Genomic DNA, 22,463 nt, shown 5'->3' with positions numbered 1-22,463 from the left:
GTGCATAAAGACTCATTTTTATCTAAAGGAGGAAGGGGGGGGGGGGGGGGAGTCATTTCAGTATGGGGGAGGACTTCTGTGGGTGGCAGCAAAGTCAGCAAAGAGTCTGTGATTGCCCCCCAAAGTGAACGATTTTCCTCCGTGGGTCAGTGTCCAATTCGAAGGATGCGTAAAGCTGGTTTCTCGTGTTGTCGTGGAAATCAAATAACAAACACAGGCTACAGGCTTGGCAAACGGAGGGATGCGGAGACCAAAATAAAGGGAGGGAGGGAGGAGGAGAACCCTTTGGAAAATTTTAGAGCAATGAATTGTTTCACCACACTGTCATCAAACCGAACGGTGCCAAGTGCAAAACTTTCATCTGCGGTTCTTGTTTCGACCCGGTACCTTCCCCCTACACAGTTCGTCATCTTAGGTGATCTGTGTTTTTCAAAACAAGAGGAAATATTTCGAGATCGAGAGGAAAAAAAATTAAACACACACCACACCACTTAATATCGGTTATTGTGTTAAGATGCCTCTACGAGGAAATGTGCTCCGAAGAGGTTCGCGTGTTGACTCGTCAAGTACGAATGCCAAATTGGCCATTAAAGACTCTGCTCAACAACAACAACAACAAAAAATGCGAGCGTGTTTGTGAGTGCATCACCCCTCTTGCATCCACTCCATATCTCTGGGATAAATCTAACCTCGATTTTCCTTCAGGCCGAACAAAAGCCAAGCCGTACGTATACAGTGAGCACAGCCAATTGATTTTGGATGCCTGTGCGAAACACAAATCCCATGGCTAAAATTGGTCCTTGAAAATTGGAGTGCGCTCACACCAACCACCTTTCCCCTCTTGGCCCATGCCACAGTCCAGACTTGCTTGCAGCAGCCCCCCTTGGGTGCTCTCTTCGCCTGGCCAAACAGGCTCTGCTATATGGGCTGCTGCCATCATGTGTGTGTATGTGTGTATGCCAATGCGCGTGTGTGTGTTTGGGCCGAGTTCCACCTGGCTGCTCCAGCCACCTGCTCAGGGCACCAAGGGGAACACCCGGTTAATTAGCTCCTTATTATAGCCAAGCCAGTGTACAGTGTGGAGACACACACACACACACACACACACACACACACACACACACACACACACACACACACACACACACACACACACACACACACACACACACACACACACACACACACACACACACACACCAGTGATAAGTGCCTCAAGAGGTAATAACTGCCCACAAAATAATATGGACTGAGGGTAAAAAAATAAAAAATAAAAGTCATAAGCAGATGTAAGCTCTGCTGGATCTGTAGACTCTAATGAGCTGTGGACATCAAGCTGAGACAATGACTTAAAGAGTCAGAGCTGAGGACTAACAGGAAATCCGGCTGGGTGCATTACACACTCAGTACAGTATGCAAGAGCTTCTTGTTCCCCCCCACCCCATACACACAGACATCTTTCAATTTCAGATATGATACCACTTCTCAGACTTCCCCTCCCTCTGATGGGTTCTGTGGTTAGCCTCACGCCGCTGGCTTAAGAGCAAGCTCTCAGGAGCCCTTTTGAACTTAAGAGTCCCCTTAATACCTCTGCTACCCCTCCTCTCTTTTTACTTTCATAAGACCCCATCTCAAATGCTGGTCGCTCGTCTCTCCTTTGCTCGTTTCCTGCCTTGGCCCTCGCTCTCGTCCACCTTTTCCCCTGCATCTCCACTTTCTCTCTCTGGATGGCATCAGGCAGGGAGAGATTTTAACAAGATTAGTCTGGAGGGTTGCCAGGTTGGGGGCCTGGTGTCAGTGAGATTTGAGTCCTTAGCTCTGTTTCCCCTCACTGGTCCACTTCACATCCCTACATCGTTATCTCTGTCCTGCCACTGCCTTTGCTTTCCGTCTCTTACTTGCTCTTTTTTTCCTTGTCACAGTCAATAAGATGCAATCAGGAGAAGCAGCAGAGGATGTTGTGCAATCAAATCATCATGGAGAATCAGTAAGAACCAATGTAAAGTGCAGCAGTTTTTACTTTTTGCCTTGACTCTTGGCACACACATGCATGATGTAGCCTCTGGGCATTGCACGAGATGCCCTGTTTGGGTTAGAAATAGAAATAGAAAGTGACAGATGGAACATACTGTGAAAATTCACCACCTTGGCCAGAGATGACAGCAGAAATGGTGGAGAACCGTGGCTCAAACCCCAATAATAGCTGAACATTTGAAGCGGCTTTGGAGTCGTAAAGGTGATGTTTAAATCAGCAGTGAGAAGCAGAGGTAGCCTGACTTACAGATCCGGTCTGTAAGATGTATTCATGGGCTGAACTTCCTCAGTGGAGATGGATGCAGTCTTCTTTTGACTTCACTTCAAATGCAGTACACAAAATGCAAACGATGCCAGCGACTGATTGCTTAGATCAGTCTATTTCCCCACCGTCTGAGTCAGGTATAGACATGAATGAAAACCTGTTAAAAGGGAGCTCATACTAAAACATACTTTCTTTTAATACCCTCTGAAACTTGTTGCCACCAGCAATACCGGCTGGCAGCCAAAATACTACTTCTTTCTTCTTCTTTTTCCAGGCAAGAGAACACAAACACTTGCAACAACATATGAAGAGGAAAAACATTACGAAATGACGAATTCAGCGATAGAAGGAGGAGGCTGATATCAGTGAGGCGAAATAGATGAAATACAAAACAGCAGGCGTGAGTTTGTCCAGGCAGAAGAGGGAACACTGAAGTGTGTGCTACAACGAGGACAGAGAGCAAAGACAACGCTGGAGGTGAAGGGCACCTCAGGAGGTGATTGCTACCATCTGTGGGTGAGAGTTGATGTGGGCCTGGGAAAGCAGGGTGGGCACACACACTGCAGCTCCACCAGTTTGCTTTGGCACCGGGATGAAATGCTACATCACACTTCCAGATTACATGTGGCTCTCACACATGCACAGACGCGAGGAGATTCGTACGCACACTAACGCGCACTCCCTTGGCCTCGGGCAGCCGCGGAGCATCCAGCATTTTAACCCGGCTGACATTAAGCGCTGTTATTTGACACTTTGCTGTCCTGAACGTTTGTTTAACCGCGCTTCATTCTTGCCAGGAAGCCTTTATGGGTGGCTTTGCCGAATGAGAACTGCATCAGTCCCTTGCGGGTTGGCCACGAACCAAAGCTGCAATACTGACAGAGGGAATAAAAGCAAAGAGCAAAGCTTACAGTCAAAGTGACCAAATCCTGCTGTCCTAAAGGACCTGCTTCAAATTCTTAAAGCGCGCGCACCCCACCAAAACAGAATTCAGAGGCCTAATGTTATGTTTGTTGGCCTCGCCATACCATAACTCTCGTGTCTCACGCTAACTATCCCAGAGGCATGATTTTAAAAACAACATTCTGCGGCTGTGTAATTATTTGAAAGCACAGGAGGTTTCTTTAAAAAAAAAAAAAAAAAAAATCACTTTCTTTTGCTCACCAACCCCCACGCCCCCTCAACAAGCACACATACAAACAAAAGTAACTGAAGCATCGTTTCCCCCTTTGCCTCCATGGCAAAGGCAGCGGAGGTCACTTAGTGAAATTAGGAAAATGGAACAAACGTACATCCTTAGCCATCTATATTTAGCATCTTACTAAGATTCATTTCATAATGGCCTCTACAGTCAGATTAAAATAATAATAATTAAAAAAAAAAAAAAAGTTCAGCTGACCATGTTGTACCAGTTTAAGGTACCAAGTGCTCTGGTGATGTTAGCTTTTCATTTCAAAATAAAAGCACACAAACGTTGCTCATCTGTGAAATCAGTCGCTGATGCATCTTCACGCATACTGTGCCATGCTTTCATGTGTGGGATGTTTAAGAATGAGGTCATTTCTAACAAGTAAGTTTCTAAAAAGTGTCTTGATGAATCTGCTCCATGACTGGAACGCGGGCCTGACCTCTGCTTGGCCTTGGCGGAGGTGAAGGCGGAGGAGGACGAGGAGGAGGGGTGCTGTGAAAGGATGGAGGCCTATTTTGAAATTCTAATAAGGATTGAATAACCATCTGCCCCTTGTCAGTGAGAGAAATGAAAAGGTGGAAAAAGAGATATAAAAAAAAAAGAGGAAAAAAAAAGCGGCGAATTTGCGCTTCTGTGGTCTTTCAGAGTTTCCAGCTCTGAAAGCTTCATCAGAGTAATGGTTCTGAGCATGTGTTGCTGGCCGGCCTCTTGCTTTGACACCACTGCTGGATCACACTGCTTTCCCTAAGAAACCCATCTGTCAATGTCCCCCTAATTCCAGCTAATAGTTTCCAAAAAACATAAGCTGAGCCCACAAAAAGCCACAAGCCCCCTGAAAAGCTTGAGAGGGTTTGTGACAAGACTCGCAAAAATCTGTCCGTTCTGCTTCTCCTTCCTCTTCCGCTGTAAAAGTCACATTTTAATAAGACCACTGTTTCATTAGTGAAGCAGACATGATCTAATAGCATCTACGTATTATATAACAGCTAATAACTTTTTTCAGAGGTAATAACTAATTTGTGGGATTTCCTTCAGGTGATGACATGGCCTGAGAGTCTACAGTGAAAAGGTCTTTGACTGATTGGTTGTTTAATTTCAAAATTAAACCCTCTTGTGCAGAAAAAAAGAAGAATACCATATCATTCATTCCCTCCGTGGACCCAGTGTGTCAAATTTCCTACTCAAAACATTCAACACCATGCCCAAAGACGTCAGCAGAGCAGAAACACTCGGCTTTCGCTGCTAACCGCAGCTCACCTGCATTTCTGGCAAATCAGACGAAACAGCAGTTCAATCAGTCTTTAAATGACTTCCCTGTTTAATGCATACCAGCGCGCCTGGCTCAACACTGGAAGCAGATCTGGCTCGGTGGGCCACTGGGGGATGGATGGTGTCTGGCCCCGAGCTCGCAGCGTCCCAGCAGTGCTCTGGACTTCCTGCAGGTTGAGTACAAATGAGGGAGAGGAAGGGCTGGAGAATAGAGCAGCTTGTTGTTGCAGCCAAACAGGGCCGAGACGGCTGTGGACACAGCCAAGAACAGAGAGCTACGAGACCATAAATTATCATCTACTCAGGATGTCACATTGTCGTTGACTCCACAAGAGGGCTCTTCATCTTACGGTGCGACTTTGGCAGATTCAATTTATGGCATGATCTAGTGTCTCATATTTTTAAGTTAACATAAAGTATTTACATTACGAGACCGGCCACGCCAGCAGAAAAGCCCACACTCCATCACAACCACTAACCAAATAGCTCTTATCCATCTGTTTCCTTATCCTCTCCTGTGGCTCGGACGCCGAGCAGATAAATCACAGATTTTTCCATCATGTCTCCCTCAATACAAACAGACACAATCCTTTACGAGGCTGCCCTCTCCGACTACTACAGCAGGGATTTGTAAACCAATGTCTCGAGGCAGGATTCATAGAGAGGGAGGCGGCAGATGGGCGTGTGTGCGCATGGCTTGTGTCTGGAGACGCTATGCGAGTTTGCCAAGAGCACAGACAGAAATCCTGGTGCGGGGCATGTCGAACATTTAGCAAAACCCAAGTTCTGTTGGAGGCGATGTTCACGTTGTGCATGTTAAGATTTAAGTCAAGACCGATAAGACCAAAACCTTGCACAACATTTAAAAGGAACTTGAAAGGGTAAAAAAAAAAATAAAAAAAAATAAAAAATCAGCCAAGAGGCACATAATTTCTCAAGAGCCGACTCGGCTTCAGTGGCAGGGTGCAAAACAGCTTTTGATGTGGCTCCAAATCTGCCCACTCTGAATTCCTCATTACCCACAAACCACCTCCCAATCAGCTTAACTCCGTCACCCCTGCACGGAGGATCGTGACCTTTCAGACTCTCCCTCCAAACCCAAACAACCCCAGGACCTCTTATGACACCTAAGGGACTCCTCCACTATGTAACTTACCACTCTTACCCCCCCAATCAGTTTGTGTAACGTCTCAAAAAGAAAAGCAAGCAGAGAAATCGACAAGGCACGGCAGCATTTTCTTTTCTTAAGGGGCTTTATTTATACACTGAGAAGCCTCTTTAAAAGGCCCTCCTGCTACTTTAAGAATATTTTGGAAGTGGTTCCAGTGGAATAGGCTGTAAAAAAAGCAAAAAAAAAGAAGCTTGTGGAACGTGAAATTAGGGACAACTGGGACTGGTTTGTTGGCAAATCAGGATGTGTGATCAGGTATAGCGTGCGACTAGCAAAGACCTTTAACTGCCCTGTATCAACACCGGGATTAGGTCATCGTAGTTGGCCCGTGGAGCCGGGCTATTTAGGCCAGAACTTCTGGGTAAAAGTGACATATCAATCCCACAGAGATGAGATCTACGGAAAGCGGGCGTAACACTTCACAAACGGCTACGGGACATTTGAAGGAGGGCGTGCGCAAAAGTACGAGGGCGAAATCACTCAGGGATTGACAGGATATTGTTACAGAAAGGGGTTAGGTGTATGTGTGCCTGCATCTGTGAGCTGAGAAAGCGAGGGCGTCGAGGAGGAAAAGCCAAAAGTAAGGTTGAAATCTCCCGTGTCAGTTCTAAGTCCAGTCTAAGGCTAGAACGGCCTCGCTTCTCTGGCTCTGTCACTCTCTGCCCCCTTTAAACAGATTTGGCTCTGTTCAATGCTAAATATGAACTCAGGCCAGCTCACAGGGCAATTACAACATGTTAGAAAAATATACTGAGTTTTTCAATGTTCTGCTCCTGTTTCTCCCCCCTCCTTCTCTGGCTGTAATTTTATTTCATAAAGGTTAAAGCAGGGACAGTGGTTTCTAATATGGTTTTATTTTGCTACGCTAACACATTTTTATGACAAGCAAAATTGACCTGAATTGAGTTCAACGTAAGTCTATTCACACCAACAGAAGAACGCTGTAAAAAAAAAAAAAAAATAATAATAATAATTATTATATATATATATATTTGTGTGTAACCACCAAAGAAACAGCCACACATTAGAGGATGAATCCTGATAAAAATGCTAATGTGACATGTAAGCAAGACCTTTGTACAGCCATAAAATTGGTGTCATAGAAAGGCCTGATCCTATACAAAGGTAATCTACTTACATTACAAAAATTGCCACAGAAATTGCCATGATTTTTCTTGGCATGCTTTCAGAGCATGTCTGGATGACTTTTACTGAGTGTGTCGTGAGGTGACGGCAAACGCTGCCAAATAACATTCTTGGAAGTCTTAGCCGTAGCCGTGTGCCAATGAGTCGAGCTGTTGTCATCCACTGTTTAGACTTGCTTGTGCAAAACAATTTTTTCCTTTTTTAAATAGACAAGTTCAGGATGTAGTTGAGTGCAGTAGCCCTGTTTTTCTCTACTGGAACAGTAAATGCAAGAGGCTGATGAGAAATGAAAGGAACGTATGGGCTTGTGTTTTGAGAGACATTGCCAAAGTTGTCAGCGCACAACTCTTCACCTGTATAAACAACATAATGTTCTGGCAACATCATTAATTACTCTTATGACAGTCAAACACGGGTCTTCCAACTCATATTTATCCTTTTCTACAGCTCGCTCTTTCTCTGTGTTGCTTCTGTATAAAATCATCAGTTCAGCTCACGTCCTGAAAATAACTGTGCCGTGAAAAGACGCAACAAAATAGACAAACATTGAAATTTTCAGGCATTTCCTAATTTTCATCTGCTCAGCTAAGACATGCAATCAGAACTTTAGATGCAGCCACTGTTGCACTGATTTTTGCGCCACAGTGTTGTTCAAATTCAGACTTTTTTATGATTGTCTGCAACCTGAAGTAATGATCCCATGCAATATCCAGATTATATCCACGAGATATCTAGAGCAGAAAAACTAAAACATTGTTAAAAGCACATAACGGATGACAGATAAGAAGAGAGACTTACGCAGACATTCATTGGCCTCGCGAGCATTGGCCCTCTGCCAAGGTCGGTCATAGTGAAAGGGCTTGCAGCGGTCACATTCAGGTCCCTCCGTGTTGTGTTTGCAGTCACACACCAGTTTACCTTCCTTGTCTTTCAGACAGCGTGAGGCATGGCCGTTGCACTTACACCTCCCGCCCACCTGGAAGTCTCCCACTGCATAGAAATAAGTTGGGAGTGTTGATGTCACTGCCATGGGGTCATCATCCCTCCCTCCAGTGTTGCCTCCGGCCCCTAGTACCAACTCCCGGGGCATCTGCGGCCGGCTAAAGACCACACGGATATCAGTGACGGTGACCCAGTCCTGAAGAACTGGGCTGTTGTCAAAATCTTTACCAGAAGGCCGTCCATCCAGAGTGCTGAAAGCTATAAGCCCTCCAGACAGCGGGTAAAGGTCAGTGTGACCATCTGTGCAAAGAGCTTCCTGCTCATTCTGCTTGGTGATGGTTGCTTTGTTGGGTCGGTTGTACATGCGGCGGCACTGCGAGGAGTAGAACTGGTAGGGCATCCAGCTTTTGCCATAGTCCATGCTTTTGTATATGGCCAGGGACTCGGGTCGTGGTGAACAAAACTGCAGGCTGACGTAGGTAATCTCAAATTTTTTACCCAGCGAAAGGGTGAGAGTCACATTGTACGGAGAGGTGTTCAGATTCTCCGACTGCCAGCAGGTGAGGTTGTGGGCCGAGTTGAGGTCGGTGAGGTAGGAAGCCGGGTGGGCACGGCGAGGGTCGGCTGCGTCACAGATTTGGCACGTGCGTACAGAAGGCCGCTCGTCGCCCCGCTCCACCACGCTACAGGAACGGGAGGGAGGTCGGCCACACACGCTGGAAACCATCACCTCCTTGCCGAAGGCAGCATTGATAAACTCAGGGATACACCGGCGTGCTGCACCGGTGTCATCATAGCAGGGGTCTGGAGGAGTCTGCTGTCCTGTGAAGGGATTAGCGGCACTGTGGGTGAAGGTTGAGCATGCCAGGAGGCACAGGCCCAGCAGGTACCTCCAAGGTTCCCTCATCCTGCTCAAGGGGCCTGTGTTTGGATGTCTATGTGCAAGGATGAGGGTATGTGTGTTTGCCCAAGTGTGTAAACTGAGTGTCTGCGTCGTTGCACTGATGTGTCAGTGTGTGACTCCCCCCCCGTGAGTGTGTAATTTGTGAGTCAGTGGAAGAAGAGTGTCTGAGCTCAGTGACCCTTCGCTTCAGGCTGACCAGAGCCTTTCCTGTAAGAGAGAGAAATAAACACAAGGGTCAATGTCATCGACATATTTTACCATAACAGGATAGAAAATGGAAAGTGGCATTGATGTACTGCATAAAAAACAAGCAAACAAAAAACCCAATGTTGTGTATCTTTAAAACCAAATTATACTTCCCCTTATAAAGGAAATTAAATAAAATCTTTTACATTGTACGGCCACAAGTGAATGTTTTCATTGACTGAAAGCCTGTCAAAGGATCAGACAGATGAGGGGCCCGAGAGAGAGAATGTGACCATTTAAAGAGAGACATAAGTGACTGCAAGTAGCTGCATCCTGAATTTCAATGCCGGCCTCTCATTCACTACTCGAGTCCTACGCTATTCAGGTCAAAACTGGCCAAGCCTTCTGGTCATGCTTGAGCAGCATGGCAGAAGTCACCCCATAATCCCTGGTGGTGCGGCAGAGCAGTGAACCGTGTGTGACCCTGGTCAAAGCACTGCTGCAAGCGCTGGTCCTAGAAGGGAAAAAAAAAAGAAAAAGACGGGGGGTGGATTCTACATACGAAGGCCAGGCTGTAGTTACTTGCTAATTTTTGAGGAATTTTACAGGAAATCAACCGTTGCAACGCTATTGTGACACAGTGCTGACCGCAAAGAAGGCAGCATTGTGTTTATTCGCTGAACCAGAAAATTCACCAAAAGTGATGGGTATTTGAGAAATGAACTCCACTTTAAAAGAACTTAGAAAGGCCTCAGTGTCTCACAGACTAAATCTATGGGTCAAGACAGGTACCTGGCTGGCTTCTTTCATAAGCTGAGTGCTTGACGAGAGGCCTCTTGGTCCCCGAGAAAGATCGAGGGGCACAAGGAGAAAAAGCCCCAGAGCAAAGAAAGCAGACAATAGAAAGAGATGTATATGGCCTGAGGTTTCTTCTTCCTTAATCCCCTTTTTACTTCCCTGGATGTCAAGTCTAGAAGAGCCTCATTTTAAAAGTGACAGCGGAGGGGTTGGGAAGGTACCTCAACCGTTTGAATTCAATTACAATGCACCACACCCACCTCCTTCTACCCCCACACTCTTTCTTATACTACAGAATCGTTCTTCATCTTTGTAGAACAAAAAGCTTCATCTGTGGCCAATCAAAAAAAAAAAAAAAGTCAATTTTTGTGGATTTTGTCCATAGAAATCCTCAAAAAAAACAAAAACAAAAAATAACACCCACGTGTCCTAATAAATAGGATGCCTCTTCTGTGCTTAAACACCATTCAGCTGATTGTCAAGCATAAATTCAGATGCTTAGAAAAATTAATGTGATGAATATCGATATCAATCTCTGTCACGCATTACAGAGTGTAACCTGTGTGGTGTTAATTTTAGCAACCTTAAGCAGGTAATTTTTTTAGGTTTAGGTTTTTTTATTTTCAGTATGTGTGTGTTATGGATACATGCAGGAGAACATTGGATACAGTTTTCACTCTTAAAGAAAAGAAGAAAAGTATGCTGTTAATAATTTTAAAGTAACAGGTACATTTGGAGTATTTGAAAGGAAAGGAGATAAAATATCATACAGGTGTTTTTCTATTTAAACATACAATGTCATAAGGGAAATGCAGTATCTACACAGTATTGTAAAAGGGTTGTGGGCTGTATTATAGAGAATCCGAATGCCCCTATCTTAATGTGAAATTACATAGTTTGAGGTGCAATCGTACTCTGTTGTCCTTCTGTACCTACTGTATGTATGCATCACAACTTCAAATAAAAAGTTCAGAAAAATTACAGAGAACTTTTGGGACATGACAGCATAAGTTGTAGGATTTAGTATAAAGTGATATAGTGGGAAGTTCCCTATATGTGAGTATAGGGAAATACAACCTAACACATCTGAGATGTGAAGCAGACATTCAGAAATAATCTTCTTGGCAAGTTAAAGACCTCAGCATAAGAATAAAAACAACACATTTCCTCTTACACTATGCACAGTGGATTGAGAGGATGGGTCTGCTCATTAATGACTGGACTAAGAGGTCTTGGCAGGATAGATAAGGACACAGATAGGTTGCATGTGTCTGCGGTCAGGGAGGTTAAAGTGGTTACACAGACGGGAGTTCATCAACCAAACGTACTCCATCAAAAGACCGGTCATGGTAAGGCTGGTGGGCTTGACACTCAGTGGGGAGGGCGCAGAGAGGCGGCCGATAGAATTAGCAACTCATTAGCATCCAGGCCGGGCTTCCATCAGAGGCATGCTCATCTGGGAAAATAAACTGTGGGGAGTCTCTGAAGGAGAGAGGAAATAGGAGTGGAAACAAAATAGGAAAAAGGTCTAGAAATTATCACAGGATTGAAGATTTTATGGGCATGTTTAGAAAGAGTTGGTGGGTGGACAGCAGACCAAAGAAAAATAGATGGCATAATCATATATAAGAGTTTTGGTAGGCAAGAAAGGAAAGGGACACGGGAAGGAGAGAAACAGTGAGGGGCACGACAGTGATAAAGCAGAAATGACTGGAGGGAGGGCAAGCAAGGACAGAGATGAATGGGAGCAGTAGGAGAAAGAGGGAAAGTGACAGAGATGGAGGGAGGGAGTTGAGGGAAGGACATAAAAATTGAGAGAGGGTGCAATGGAGGGGAGACAGATTAAGGTAGAGGACTGCACGGGTCTGTGTCTGGACTTTGGATGACTAAATATGGTGCGGCCCATGTGCCTGCCGGGACTCTTGCAGGGTCTGGTGCTGTCAGGCGCGTCTGACAGACGAGCATGTAGGTTAAACAGAGACGGTACAGTGACACGGCTGTTTAATTCCACTCAGTCCGCCCTCCGAAACAGTTGCCAGCATGCACGAGAGACTTCTCACTTCCACTAAAATCAGCCTTTTGGTATTTTTAATCTCTGCTATGACATCAGCACTGAGGTGTAGCAGGTTGACCTTTTAAATACTAAGAATCTGTTTCAGCAAAAAGTTATCTGCCTATAGCTTTGGCCGTGTGTTTAACAAGCTACGACTTCCCCTCAGTGGGAAAGATTTAGCCTCTCATTAAATGTGGTTCAAGTAGCAACAGCTGCAGTCCAGTGTCTCCGTCTTTCTGATTAAGACGACGAATCCCACACAGAAATGTTGGGTTAGCGAGGAGAGGCTGCAGCTTTTAAAGAGAAACAAAAAGACTTGCAGATTTGCTTACATTGTTCTAGTAAAGAGATATTCTTATTGTTGTGGGAGAAAATAAAATCATGCATGCAATATTTTTACATTATGATTCCTGCCAAGAGTTAAATGAGATGATTAAAACCACTCTCGTTCAAGTGAGTGTAGCAGTTATCCTGGCTCTGTTTAAGTGTTGGAAAATCTGGCTGCCACGTTGCCCAAGCTCACTAATTAATTACATTTGAGTGTAAAGATGTTACATTTAACCTGAGGGTAATGCATCGCTTCCCATGTTGATCTCCTATAATAGCTACGCTTTTGCATTTCACGTTAAAGTTGGCCTGCTTGCAAACCTACTGGCATCATTTAAGTGAGAAAAAAAGAAGTAATTTTAAAATGATTAGCTGGTCGAAGTGCGGTGATAAATACAAACTGCACATTAGGCAAATTGTCACAACAACATTCCTCTGTGGCATAACGGCAATGAAAATCCTGAATGTGCAAACATGCTTTGATCCCAAATCCTGGGCTGTGGCAGCGTTAAATTATTTGCTTATTAGTAATATAGACTCCTTTGGAAATGAGAGAATGAAAATAATATGGGGCTTTTAGAGTGAAAGCCCTCACTCTCCCCCTGCATAGCATGTTTTTAAAGATTACTCAGGCCATTTGGCAGTCGGAACAGATCCAGCGGTTTAAAAATCAAACCAGTGAGCCCAATTAAGGAAGGCTGATGATGAGGGGCAATGGGAAAGGAAATTAGATTAAAGAGATGTGGGCGACGAATAGAGGGAGCAGAAATCCAGGAAGACAGACGAGAGAGAAAGGGAGGAAGAGAAGAACAGGAAGATGACAGGGTGGTCTGGTGGTTTCAGCGGAGACATTCCTGGGAACGTTTTTTCAGCTTCTCGCTGTCACCGGGAGATCATCCCATGTTGAGTTGTCTCTCTTTCAAGCGTGGGCGCCTCTGTCAGAGTTCACAGATTAGGAAAACAGAAGTGGCTGAGAGGCTTTATTTGGCTTGGGTGAAGAGGAGGGCGCCAGGGGAGGTGAGGATAGGAGAGGGACCAGCTGAGCCACTTTGTATCCCAACTGGGAGCCGTTCCTGCTGTTCTGGAGCGACGGTGTGCTGGCTGCACTCAAAGTGGGACTGAATGGAGGCCTTCTGCGACGACCGTCTCAGATGACAGCAAGCTGGGGTCCAAATTGGTACCCTGCTAACCCTCCAGCCTGCTGTATAGTAATCCCTAATGGGGTTATTACCGGCTGCCTGGAATCATGATGGGATTTTTAATAGGCTAACAACAGGGCTACCTCCATTCTCATTATCAGCATGGAAAGATACACTGTATGAATATTACACCGCTGAACAGGAAAGCAACAGGAATCCCCTACATCTACTCCATCCCCTCAATCTTATCCATTTATCAACTACTAGTGTTCTATTTCAGATATCAGGAAGTAGTCACGTTTCACAAGGTTTATTTTAGCTTTTGTGCCACACCTATAAATTATTAATTGATGCCATTTATGAGAGAATAACATAAATTTATATATTTGAGAAAATGGAACCGGCCATAAATGACAGTTCTGATTAATCATGAATCACATCCCTGTCCACTTTGCACCCCCCCCCCCCACACACACACACACACACACACACACACACACACCTGAAAGATAAACAAACTTGTCCAGACCAATCAACATGACTGACAGGTTTCAGGTAACAGGGGTCAGATATTATCAGCCTGAATCCCACTTAATGATGTCCATCTCCACGGTCATGAAGATCCTACCATTGGTGTGTGTGTGTGTTTGTGTGCAAGTACGTGAGGGTGAAGGAAAGTCTGAGTACCTCACTAGCATTCATTAGGCACTGAAGAGGCAGGGGGAGGGCTGAGGAAAGAGGGGTGTAACCTCTCACAGCTGAGGGCGTCATTAGCACGGGGATCACTAACAAATTTTTAAAGCCTGCTTATGTTTCCTCAGAGGGTGTGTGTGTGTGTGTGTGTGTGTATATAATGTGACAAATCCTCCAATTCCAACCTTCAAAACTACTCACCATCACCTTACTGCTATATCAAACTCCTGTAGCTAAAGCAAAGTCCATGAGATAGTACTGGCTGTTTCTGGGATAACACAAAGCCGTTTCAAAGTGTCTGTGTGGCTTGAGACGCAGCAGGCAGATCCACAGAAGATCATAAAACATCCAAGTGAAAAAAAAAAAATTCTCTACCTTTCTATCTGACAGAAAGAGACACCACAGGGAGAAACCCTGAACGCCCAGCAGAGGAATGCAGCAGCTTCTCTGACCCAGCCCACACCGCCGGCCCCGAGTCTGACAGCAGTTCTTTAAATCAACAGAACCTGATCCAGAACCAAACAGGAGGAGAGACGACAGACAGAGAAGTTAAGATGGCTCTCACAGACTCTGGACGGGAAGCTGTACTGAGCTGCTGATCCTTGTATTTAGTGCAAAAAGTCACGAAAACTGCTGATAGGACACCTTGTTGTATATTTTTGTCTGTTAAAAAGAGGGTTTAGTGAGGTGAGCCTGCTCTCGGTGAGAAAACGAGAAGCGTAAGGGAGTGGAGAGGACATGAGCAGACAGAAAGTTTTAGGCATTACTCATGAATTTACACGGGATTAAAGAGGGTTAAACTGTGAGAACAGAAACAGGCAAAAATACACATCAAATGAATACACAAGACCTTTGGTTTTAGTTGTTTTTCCAACTTAGAGCCTCCACACATCCGACTCATGTGTTTTCTGCTTCACTTTTAAATGTGACTGCACTCATAAAAAGCGAGAAGAAAACACAGTAAGTAAGGTGAAGACGAGTATGAGCTCTACAGTTAAAAAAAATATAATAAAATATGATGCATTTAAATAATTTCTTTTTTAGTTTTGACCTTTTTTTTAAAAAACATTTAGTCAGTGACACAAACCAAACATCTGTGGTAAAATAACTGATTTTAAGACTAAATCCTACAGAAAGCTCAACCTTAAATCACACTGCAAAATAAAGTATGTGAGTTAGCAGTTACAAACTCTGAATCTATTTGAGTCACAGCCAAATGGATCATGGATCATTCTGAACATAAGTATGTTGCGTTACAGGATGTGGAACTATTTTCTTGAAAAAAAAAAAAATCTCCATGAAGCTCCCACGAGGAAAAACTTTTCTTCTGGATTTTTAGCTGACAGGCTAAAAGTTTGGAGTACAAGGACCGGCGTCCAAAAATTTATAGCCACCTATGTCACGCTGTGATCTGTTTTCAAATACAAGAAATATTTCCCCTACATGTGCTGTCAAGATGAGCTTGAGAGAGAGAGAGCGAAAAAGATGGATGATATCCTCGGACCACGATGGCGGGCAGACTAACAAATTCCTTTAACACTGGATGAAAGCTATCAAGTAGCAGGATTACAGCGATAATACAGACATGTGAGAAATGCTGAACTTCCCAAAGTGTGGTGTTTTCAGGAAGCGGTTGGACTGGAGGGCTGCCCTACGGAACATTTCCCATGGACATAAGCACAACCCAGACCGCAGCTTGAGAGGCAGGTGAGCCGTTTCTGGGTATGAGAGGAAGTAACTCATTCAGAGGCATGGAAGGATTTAAGGAGAAGAGAGGTGAACGCTCCTTTAAAACCCTTTGAAGGTTGGCTGCGGTAGGCAGAGCCGCGGTTTTCCCAAAAGCCCCCCTAACAGGAAAAACGGTCTCTTTTCCTCTTTTTTTTTTTTTCCATTGCATAAGAGCAACCTCTACCCCACCACAGCCAAAAGCACGGACCTACTTTGAACTCCAAAGGGGGTGCAAATCGTTTTATTAAGTCCTTGAAATACTCCGAAGGTTGCGTTCATTAAACACACTCCTTGACAAACAAGTTGTATTTACAAGACACTTTATCGGATGCCAAAGCTTGTGACTCAGACAAGCCTGCTTCACCTCTTCCTGTTCTTTCCTCTCCATCTTTATTCATTCTCCCTTGAGGGCGATGTTACTACACCCCAGGGGGATTTCTGTAGGGGAGTTGCCCACAGGTCAGAGGTCATAGTGTAAAGGCACTAACACTTTTCCATCACTATGGATGTGTCTGTGTGTATCCAAGTCAGATAAGTATACTGATAGGAAATAAGTGGGGCCAGATATACGCATGTGGACCCCACACACACACACACACACACACACACACACACACACACACACACCACTCTGCATCTGGATGAAATCTGCAGCTAGCAAACGCAGGCCTAGCGTTTGCTGGTGCAGGAAGTGGTGGGATAAAATGTGAATCTCTGCCTCTGGGTCCTCTTCCCACAGCGAGAGCCATCTTGGGTATCACGCTGATGAATGATGGGTATTTTAACAGAGAAGGTAAGCAAGTACAAACACCTAATTTGTCACTCAGAGAGATATCACACAGGCAATTCAGTCAGCAGTCAAGATAGTATTTCAACTTCATTCTCACCTCTGAAGTGGGGACAGATGCTGCCTGAGTGAGTGCATGTAATGTGGGTACTCTGTCACACCACATTCAGCTCATGGGCTGCATATAAATGCAAGGTTGGAAACAGAATATATCAATTCTTCATGGATTGAAATCAAACTCTAATTCTTGGATCTTGTGTTTTATCCCTGTAGCTACCAGAATCTGATATGGTAGCTCCTGACAAACAGCTGCATCGTGAGTTCAATGATAGCCTCTCCCACAGGCTCGTGGTTGAGCAGACCTTATTAATTAATCAGCCTGCACAGTTTATTCGAATGCTCGACTCAAGGGGGATGAAGTTACACACAGTAAAAACAGAGCAGTGTATGCGACTAGGAGAAACAGATATAGCATTACTTTCCCGCTCTCGTCAAACTGCTGAAGCCACAGAAGGAAAAATATAGTGGAAGTGTTGACTTTACTCGCTCAGGTGGACGGAGCCAAGATCCAGAGGAATCCTGCTCTTCAAGGCAGAAGAAAACAGTCTGCTTATGTTACTGCAGCTTTAACCATCCCCATCCAGCCGCACTTTAAGGAGTTAATAAAAATCTGCACTATGTTGCTCTGGATTAGCCTCCACATCATGTGCCTTCAGCTGCTCCTGGCTCTACCTCCCTCGCTCTGTCACTGATGGAAGCAGGGTGTGATGCAATTAAATAATGATGATTAATTTGCAAAAACAGGGAAGCAGTGGCTGCACTCCAGATGAACAGCCCTTCGCTTCAGATGCATTAAACTCCCCCTGCTTTCCTCTGGCTTCGACTTGACATTTCACATTCTTTCTGACCTTGGCGAGCGGCAAGGTTTCAGAGGCCCTCATCGTGCACCGATTCCAGGCGTTTGCGGCGAGAGTGAGAAGTAGGTCAAGTGGCTGACACTGTTTCAGAGCGCAATAGGGGGATACTTTAAGTCTATTGAAGCAGTTAAGATAAGCCATCGGTATGGGATTCTCGCTTTCGCTTCCAGGCTTGTACCTGCTTGAGAGCAGAGAAGTGGATGAGCTCGGGGAGGGTGAACCTCATCAGTATTGTAAAGGCTATTGTTTCCCCATCACACCCTGACAGGAAGTGGACTTAAGTGCAAAAATGTATTATCATCATTTGCTATTTAGAGTTTAGAGCACAGGTATCAAATTAATTTTACATCACGGACCACATACACGTTACTTTGATCTTATGTGGGCCGTACCAGTGAAACTCCCCTTTCTGTCAGTGTGCAGAAGCTTAACTACACATTTAAACCCAGAGAGATTTTAATATAAAAAAAAGAAAGTCAAATTTCAACAGCATTTCTAAATGATAAAGAAATGCTGCTGCAGTAAATGTATGAAATCTGTCAGCACAACTCTTTGGGCTTAAATTCTGTGTAGCAGTAATGTTTAAAATGATAGAAATCTATTATTTATTTACTTTGGGGCAGTATGAATGGTAATGAGGAAGGTCTGGATCAGTAAAAAAAAAAAAAAAAAAAAAGGCTTCAAAACTTGTAAAAGGACGGTCAAAAGTCATATATTCATGTCCTCCTACACATTTTCCATCAAGTGGGCCGGATTGGAGTCTTGGGCGGCCGATTCTTGCCCCTGGGACTTATGTTTGCCAACCCTGATTTAGACAGATTTTCCTGACCTTTAATAATAAAGACAAGTTATTTCTCCAAACGAGCTACTGTGTCTTAATTTAAACATTTTTAATGCATAAATGTCCCCCCCTTTTTTTTTTAAACCACAAGTTGCACGTGGTGGCGTCGAACGGAAAAGGGGGTAATATTAGAAGCGGCCAATGCACCGATTACGCGCCAGTGCCCGAACCTGGAAGCTGTTGCATGCAAGCTGGCTTTCATATAGCTCACCTCTTGCACCTCGGCACGGGCTGACATTGTTGTTTTTCCTTTGCGGCGACACGTGGGCCAGGTGTAAACCGTGGAGGCTGACACCTGTTCGTGATGTCCGCCGCTCTGATCCAGCGCGTCCCGGTGATTCAGCAACCCGAAACTTACACGACCTCAGTCTGTAATGCGGTAATAACAGTCATTGCCTGCGTTTAAAACAAATAGCAGGTTTGGACAGCCCGTCACAGCGAGCGCCGTGAGTCACTTACTAGGAAAATAAGCGGTGCGTAAAATTGAGATCTGCTCTCCGCAGAGACGCGCACACGCCGGGTGTGTGGAACAAACAGGCACGGTGAGCCGCAAATTATAAACTTACCCCAGTGTCACAAGACGGTAGAGCCGCTGACTTAGTACTTTTAAAAGACGTCCTACAAGCGAGAGATCCACCTTAGCATCAAGCTTCGTGCTCCGTCAAAAACCGTCCTCTCCAAACGAGGGGAAAAAAGTGAGGCGTACTTTCTCACGTTCGTCTCCTTTTAAAAAATAGTTAAGCACAAGTGAGAAGATAGCGGCGGGAGGAGAGATGAACCACCGAACTCATCCCCGTCCGAAGCTCAGAGCGACTGAAGAGCGTCCAGTACATCCATATGTAAAGAGAGCCCGGGTTAGGCTACTCCCCGTTAAAATCAAACCCAGATTTCCCCCAAAACCAAGAGAGAAAGAGCGCACCCGAGAGAGAGAGAGTGAGGGTGAGAGAGAGTGAGGGTGTGTGTGTGTGAGAGAGAGATCTGCATATCCAATAGCGCACAGTATTTGGATAACTTAAGTTTCATTTTTCCTGTAATTTGAAGAGGCGCCCAATTAATAAAAGAAATAAATATGCGCGAAGAAAAACACTACTTATATCATTTGATTTCATTCCACGGTCTCACTTTTACAACAAATACATCTCCGCCACTTTACGGACCGGCAGTTACTCTGCTGCCTGCTCTGAACGCTACGTGCCGGGCTGTGTTCACAGGCAGCCATATGGAGGTCGTAATGAGCGCACAACGCTGAACCTGTTGAAACAGAGTCAGGGGTTAGCGGGGGCCAAACAAACAAGAGGCAGATGCAGAATGTTGTGACTTATTAATCCCAATAATAGTCCAGCACACGCGGGATTTATTTGCGTCGAGGCACCGACTCCCCCCCTTTATTAATAATAGTAACATGGAATCAAACACACCAGGACTGCCTGTTGTGCGCTTGTGTAAAAAGAGGCTCGTTCTGGCAGAGAAAATGTGGACCTGCGCCCTCGGCTATGACAGCATCGCATTAACTCATTAACTGCCTTCATGTGACTTTAAAGAGCATGCGGTCTGTCGTGATGAGTGCTGGCAATTTTATACAGCCCGTCTGGGGAGCGCGTGCCCAAAGGCGCACTGGGGGAGCAAATGGATTTTCGGGGATTTGAGAATTAAAGCAGGTATCGCAGACGTAGGTAACGGCAATTAGAGCCGCTGACGTTTATCACAAAACGGCCAAATAAAATAGGCCGTGTCGGGACTTTTGGGCAGAGTTCATTTAATGTAAGCACAGAGGATAACTTGTCACACGTGTAAAACCAGCCCGGCAGAACCGCGAGGACGGGCCGCAGTTCACTTCATAATTCCAGGTAATTTATAGGCGACAGCTCGCGTGTTGCTCTACGTGTTATTGCAGGTGCAGCCTGCCTACCGGTGGGTAGGCCGGTCATTAGTATCGCGGTCGATCAAATCCCGAGAACCTCCTGGCCCGCTGTAAGCTGATCAACATTCCTCCTGTAGGCGATTTACTGTACCATCCTCTGGGGGGAACAGCATGGCCCAGCTTGGCCTGGCCCGGGCCCGGAACCGCCCTGCCTTCATCCAGTAATTCATCTCAAACAAAGACCGTTCAAACACGAATTCAAAGCCGCGGATAATTAAAATTAATAGGCATTAACCCCCAACCCCGTGCGCGTGCGCTACGCCCACGGAGCACACCTGCAGCCAATACTAATTAACAGTATCAGTGAACACAATGAGACACGGAGAGGGGGGAAAAGGAAATTACTCAAATCAGTTAATGGATTTAAACACAAAGGGGAAAACGGCTCAGAAAGTGGGCTAAAATTAATGAAGTCTGATGAAAGTAAGTGACGAGCAAGGGCAAGCATACAGGGGAGCCGTGCAGTGGAGACAGAATATTGGGATTTTTCGATTTGCTTCCAGAAAACTTAAAACACAAAGGTTTATCTGACTCCTTTTGTTCAGCGATTAATACTTTATTTATATAAGAGCAATTTAGTTCTTAATCTCAGGTGGTTTGTCTCCACTCTTTCCAAATAACTCTCCAAGAGTTAAGCTTCTAAATGGGATCTTGTAGTAAATCTTAATATTTCGGATGCATTTCTATCCCAGTCTTATTAAAATCTCTCAGATTTGCAGATTGAACATCGATACAGGCGCTTCAAATATTCTCCAGTGTTTTGAATTAAAATACTTGAGTTTAGTGCTAAACGTTTGAGAAAGTAGGGCAGCAAATGGAGAGAAGCTGACACAAACACAGCAGGCCTTCATCAATTGATCCAACAAACTGTCCGAAACACAAAATACTCAAACTCTTTGGTTTGTTAAAAGGAGGGAAAAAAAACAAGTAGGGGCATTTTGCTGCCAGCGTTTCTGTTTACACGGGGGCAGTGCAGTCCACGTTCACGCGTTTTATTTGAGAGAGGGGACAATTTTGACGCATTCCTGTGAAATAAAGGAGCTCCACCATCCAGCCAGTAATCTAGGTAGATTATCTCTGCAGTTACAAGTGGGAGAGGCTGGACTGCGTTAAAGACAGAATGAAAGAAAGCAAGACTAACAACAGGCAACACACTCACTTGCTGTCAGATGGGATTCAAGCGGGGAGCTCTCCTCGGTCCTTTAGTTGTTGCACTTGGATCAGTCTGCTGATTGTGTCTGCAAAACAACCCCGTCTGTCTGTTCCAAGCCCGGGGGCTCTCGGCACTAGGTTCCCTGTGGCGGACACCCTGGAGAAAATGTCAGCCTCCGACTGTTTCCTCGCTTCATTTTTTGGCACCCCTGCTGTCGGGCGCAAGGAGAGATGCTTACCTTATCCAGAGGGGAAACCCCCAATTGGCTTTCAGTGGAGACTCGCCTCCCTCTTGTGGCGAATACCGTGTAATACTCAGTCAGACTAATAACCTGTGCCTTAAAAAAAAAAAAAAAAAAAAATCTGCCCCAAAGTACATAAATGCAACTCACACTTAGGTGGCGCTATAGTACTGAACATTTTCCTTATCACGGGGTTCTAGTGGCGGCTCTGCATTGCCTCAGAGCAAGATAACGTGAAAATGATACCCAGTTATGTCACTAATTAAGCTGGTGAGTTGAGTGGATTTCCACCAGGTGCACCTTTGTTGACGTTTTATCAGCCTCAGATTTTCTGAGACAAAAAAAGATTCGTGGTTGTTTGTATGGCAGTAAGCAAGAGAGCATTTCCACGATATAACTGGATCAGCTGGCGTGGCCACCGTGGAGACATGTATGCCTTAGCATGAAAACAAGTGTTACTGTTAAGATTAGGGCTGTTTCGTTCAGTTACCCAAGTAAGCAGCGTTATATATGAACTAACACAGTACCGATCATCATTATTAACGTTTTTGACTAATCAAACAGATTTCAGCGTGATGACACATTTTTTTAAGTCTGTAGCTCACAGCTGAAATAAAGTAAAATACACAAAGAAAAAATACTATCATTTCATGTCGGGATTTCTTTTTGCTGTGTTATAGGTTCAGATAAGTTGTTGAATTAAACAGATCACTTTGCCATATTATTTGATTGTTTGGATTATTTGTTTTTCATTTACTG

At 44.8% G+C, this 22,463-nt stretch overlaps 1 protein-coding gene across 4 annotated transcripts in view; it reads right to left on the bottom strand.

Moving 5' to 3' along the window:
- The window catches only part of ntn2 (netrin 2), a 44,436-nt gene extending 22,230 nt beyond the window's left edge, over positions 1-22,206 (bottom strand). The window contains exons 1-3 of one of the 4 annotated variants that reach the window (XM_080305534.1): positions 21,470-22,206; positions 14,492-14,622; positions 7,873-9,127 (exon numbers count right to left, since the gene is read on the bottom strand). In XM_080305534.1, coding sequence (XP_080161660.1) covers positions 7,873-8,923 — 1,051 coding nt within the window. In that variant the 5' untranslated portion in view covers positions 8,924-9,127; positions 14,492-14,622; positions 21,470-22,206. Of the gene's footprint in view, positions 1-7,872; positions 9,128-14,491; positions 14,623-18,955; positions 19,278-20,298; positions 20,480-21,469 lie in introns of those variants that run through there. The other 3 variants (XM_026178735.2, XM_026178738.2, XM_026178737.2) reach the window with 3 other exon arrangements.
- Between the last annotated feature and the right edge of the window lie 257 nt (positions 22,207-22,463).

The sequence above is a fragment of the Astatotilapia calliptera genome, chromosome 8, assembly GCF_964374335.1.
Source record: "Astatotilapia calliptera chromosome 8, fAstCal68.1, whole genome shotgun sequence".
Taxonomy (NCBI): Eukaryota; Metazoa; Chordata; class Actinopteri; order Cichliformes; family Cichlidae; genus Astatotilapia; species Astatotilapia calliptera.
Note: the sequence above shows the minus strand (reverse complement) of the source record. Positions and strands in the feature narration are given on the sequence as shown.